This window comes from Chenopodium quinoa, unplaced genomic scaffold (assembly GCF_001683475.1).
Source record: "Chenopodium quinoa cultivar QQ74 unplaced genomic scaffold, ASM168347v1, whole genome shotgun sequence".
NCBI lineage: Eukaryota > Viridiplantae > Streptophyta > Magnoliopsida > Caryophyllales > Amaranthaceae > Chenopodium > Chenopodium quinoa.
Window position 1 is genome coordinate 281,892 of NW_018743204.1, and position 4,054 is coordinate 285,945.

The following is a 4,054-nucleotide window of genomic DNA, read 5'->3' on the forward strand; positions in this document are numbered from 1 at the left end:
TTATGGGGAGGTAATAGCGGAAATAAATGTTTCCCATTTTGGATAAATCCCATGTGTGAGATAATATCCTTGGTTATAGGTATTTCCATTCATAGTGAAATTAACTTGTGGAGCTCGACCATTTAAAATATCGTCAAAGACGGGAGAACGCTGAAGAACGTTTATATCGTTGCATGTCCCTGGCGTGCCAAAAAAGGCATGCCAAATCCATAAATCCCAAGAAACAACAACTTCTAAGATCACCGTCGCCCTTTTAGATCTTCCTTGATACATTCCTTTCCATCCAGCTGGACAATTTTTCCACTCCCAATGCATACAATCGATGCTCCCCATCATGCCAGGAAAACCCCTTTCTTCCCCTTGTTTAAGGAGACGAACAAGATCTTCCGCGTTTGGCTTCCGCAGGTATTCTGTTGAGAATTCACGAATCACTCCATCAACATAGTGTATAAGACATTCTCTTGCCGTACTTGCCCCAAGTTTTAGATACTCATCAATTTGATCAGCTGGGCAACCATATGCTAACATTCTCATTGCTGCAGTGCATTTTTGAATTCCAGAAGCACCTAGTCGCATTGTGGCATCTGGATGTTGTTAAAAAAATCTATCAGTTGCACTCAACGTATTCACTATCTTCATGAATAGAGGTTTTCGCATACGAAACCTACGTCGAAACTTTTCATCGCCGTATAATGGATGGTCACTAAAGTAGTCTGTAACTAACCGATCATGTGCTTCTTCACGATCTCTTAGAACGATCCACCTTGACATTTTTTCACGTCGTGAACCACGAACTTCTTGTTCTTCTACATCGGTGTTAATAACATATGTTACTGCATCCTCTATCACTTGTTGTTGTCGATTTTCCTCAATAAAATCTAACAACATGGAATCGTATATTTCATCACTAGAAGTAGAAGAACTAGAATCAAAATTCATTTTAAAATTTTTTGATAATATTTGTATAAAACTGAATGTTAGTATTTGTAGGACAATGATAGAATTATATGTGAATGAAAATGGTCAATATATAGACAATATGATCCACATGAACTAAGTAATAATGCAAGAGAATATTTTGGTAACACATTTCAAAATTTGAATTTTGAGATGTATGTCAGAAGCTTAGATTTTTGCATGACAATAATCTATAGCTTTGCAGAGATATGTATAGCTTTACAGAAAAGTTGACATATGAAGTAGATATATCAATGCATGAAGTGACTACACACTGAATTTTGTTTTTTGTTTTTTACCACTCCTAATAATAATAATTAGAGTCATAATAATAGTAATTATAATAGTAACTATTACAATATGATTAAACATATATTAAAAACATTAAAAAATAAAAACTAATACATTAAAAAAATTAAAATAAATTCAGAAATAAATAAAACATTAAAAAAAACTAATACATTAAGAACATGAAATAAATAAAACATTAAAATAACATAAGAAGAACAACTTCATAAGAACCTATTACTAAATTCCTCTCTAAGCTTCTTGTACATTTCTAGCTCAAATTCATCAAGGTTAAGTTTCATCATCAACATATTTAACATTTTGAACTTCATCTCCTCTTCCTTTCTTCATCTCGCTCTCGTATTAAGGCCATCATTCGTTCTCCTTGGTCATACCTCTTGTCACTATATTCTGCAAGAGTTGTATTGAACGAATCAAGGTTTATAGATGAAGACGAAGAACCAGATTCCATTGCTAGTCTCTTCGTCTTTTTTATGCCATCTGGTCGAGTCCGTGGTTTTCCACCTTCAACAGTTGGTGATTCTGGTTCAGATCGTTTTGCACTTTCTCCGCTTTCAGCAGGTAATTGCATGACCTCATTCAGATCCCATTTTGGAAAATTTTGCATAACTTCAAAACAATGTTGTAAATGGAAATGTTTACCTTTGTTCGCCATTGCAAAAGCATTGTGTGCACGTTTTTCAACATTTGCATCTGATTGTCCACTCTTCGGATGTCGTATCTCGTAACTGTATACCTCTACCCACTTGTTCACATTCGAATTAATGTGATCCCAACGTTGTTGTAAGGACTTAGTATTCCTCGTCTTCTGGAGCTCATCAGGATTTGCAAGTCGTGCTTGTTCGTACAATTTACAAGCTGCAGCCCAAAATCCAGCCTTAGTCCTTTTTGTATTTTTTTGTAACATTTCCCCCGGCGTTGATGTAAGCCGAAACAAGTGCGTTATCCTCTGCTACATTCCATGAATTCCTCGGCATAGTCTCTCCAGGAGAAACTTCAACGACAACATCATCAAGATCCTCTAGATGTTGCGCTTCTCGTACCTCTTCAGTTGGAGTTGCGTTCGTGCTACCATCTCCTCCCCGAGAATGGTCCATAGGTTGGGTAAAATGTTGAGACATGGGAAATAATGGACTATGTTGAGGAAAATGTTGGTGATATTGGGTTGTATCATTTGGATTCATTGGTCTTGGTTGATTACCAAACCATTGTAAGGCAGCTTGAAATTGAGCATTATTGAGGATATTTGGATCAAAAGGAGGATTATTTGAATTATTTTGAGAGTTTGGAATATTTTGAAAATTCAAATTTCTTCTTAAATTTGGATTATTTCGATCCATATTGAAAGATAAAATGTAATGAATTAAATTGAATATGAGTGAGATTAATAGGAAAAGGAGAGAAAATATGGAGAAAATGAAGATTTTGAAAATATGGCAAATTTAGGTTCATTTTATAGAGAAAAAAAAAATAATCGTTGGTGTTTTTTTTTAAAAATAACTTACCGTTTTTTTTATTACCGTTTGAAAAATTAGAGCATGTGTAAATGTCAACCAATGAGAAAGCAACAAATGTCAGCATGTGCAACCAACAAGTGGGCCCCGCCAGCCCAAATGGCCAGCAGGAACGTGCTACGTTGCAGCTGCTGGTCCAACTTTGCTTTTTGCTTTTTATTTTTTTTTATTTTTGTTTTTGTCCCCACCTTTTCCAATCCCCTTCCCTATTTCATCATCCTCTTCCCCAAGAGGAAGAACCATATTCCTATTGGTAAGAAGACTCTAACATTTATGTCTACAATGGAGGGGATTCCTCTTAAGAGGAGAGAGAAGGCTTAAAGGAGAGTGAATCCCCTCCATTGCACTTGCTCTTATACTTTTTACTCCGATATATGCCTCCGCTTTTTTTAATTTTAAATGCAACACACCTTTTTGACACGCTTTATTAGGAGTAGATTAAATTTGGTAAACAAACTACTTTATCAAAATAATTTAAACACCAAGATAAGAGAATGGTTAGGTATTACGTGTATAAATTAATTTGATTAATTTGTCCATTTACATTACTTAATCTATTCTCAAAGTGATTGAATGTAGGTTGAGGGCATGCACAAGCATTTTAGATAACCAATTTAGTTCTATGCCTGGGAGATCTACTATGGAAGCTATCCATTTGATAAGACAAATGATGGAGTTTTATAGGGTAAAGAAGAAGGATCTTCATATGGTCTTTATTGATATAGAGAAGGCATATGACAAGGTGTCAAGAGAGGTACTTTGGTGGGAAATGTTGAAAAAAGGTATCCCACGAAGGTACGTGGACCTGGTTAAGGATATGTATCGGGATGTGTCAGCAAATGTGAGGATAGACATGTGGAGGGTTGACAAAAGATTTTCCTATTACAATTGGATTGCATCAAGGGTCTGCATTAAGTCTTTTTTTTTTTTGGGCAACGGTTCTAGATGAGTAACTAGACTAATTTAAGCTGAGGTTCCATGATGTATGCTGTTTTCGGATGATATCGTTTTGGTGGATGAAACTAAAGATGGGGTTAATGCCAAGTTGGAGCAATGGAGACAAATGTTGGAATTTAGAGGGTTTAAGCTAAGTTGGAGAAAGACTGAATATTTGGTATGTCGCTTTGGTACTCAGAGGGAGACAAGCAATGATGTGGTGAGTTTGGATGTAAAGGACTTGACCATGAGTGAATGTTTTAAATATCTTGGGTCGTTCATCCAGAAAAATGGTGAAATTTACAAGACATGGCCCATAGGATTAAGTCGGGGTGGCT

General features: G+C 35.8%; 1 protein-coding gene across 1 annotated transcript; it reads right to left on the reverse strand.

Moving 5' to 3' along the window:
• Nucleotides 1–939, reverse strand: LOC110733939. The gene is made up of 2 exons (XM_021914008.1): nt 669–939; nt 1–584 (listed from the first exon to the last, which is right to left on the reverse strand). Exons 1-2 carry the CDS (start codon nt 937–939, stop codon nt 1–3), a joined length of 855 nt encoding a protein of 284 aa, XP_021769700.1.
• Between the last annotated feature and the right edge of the window lie 3,115 nt (nt 940–4,054).

What these genes read in the sequence shown, in the direction of transcription:
- LOC110733939 (XM_021914008.1), bottom strand. Translation starts at nt 939, where the DNA reads ATGAATTTTGATTCTAGTTCTTCTACTTCTAGTGATGAAATATACGAT. An exon ending in CGGCGATGAAAAGTTTCGAC is followed by an intron (nt 585 to 668) that starts GTAGGTTTCGTA and finishes AACAACATCCAG; the next exon opens with ATGCCACAATGCGACTAGGT.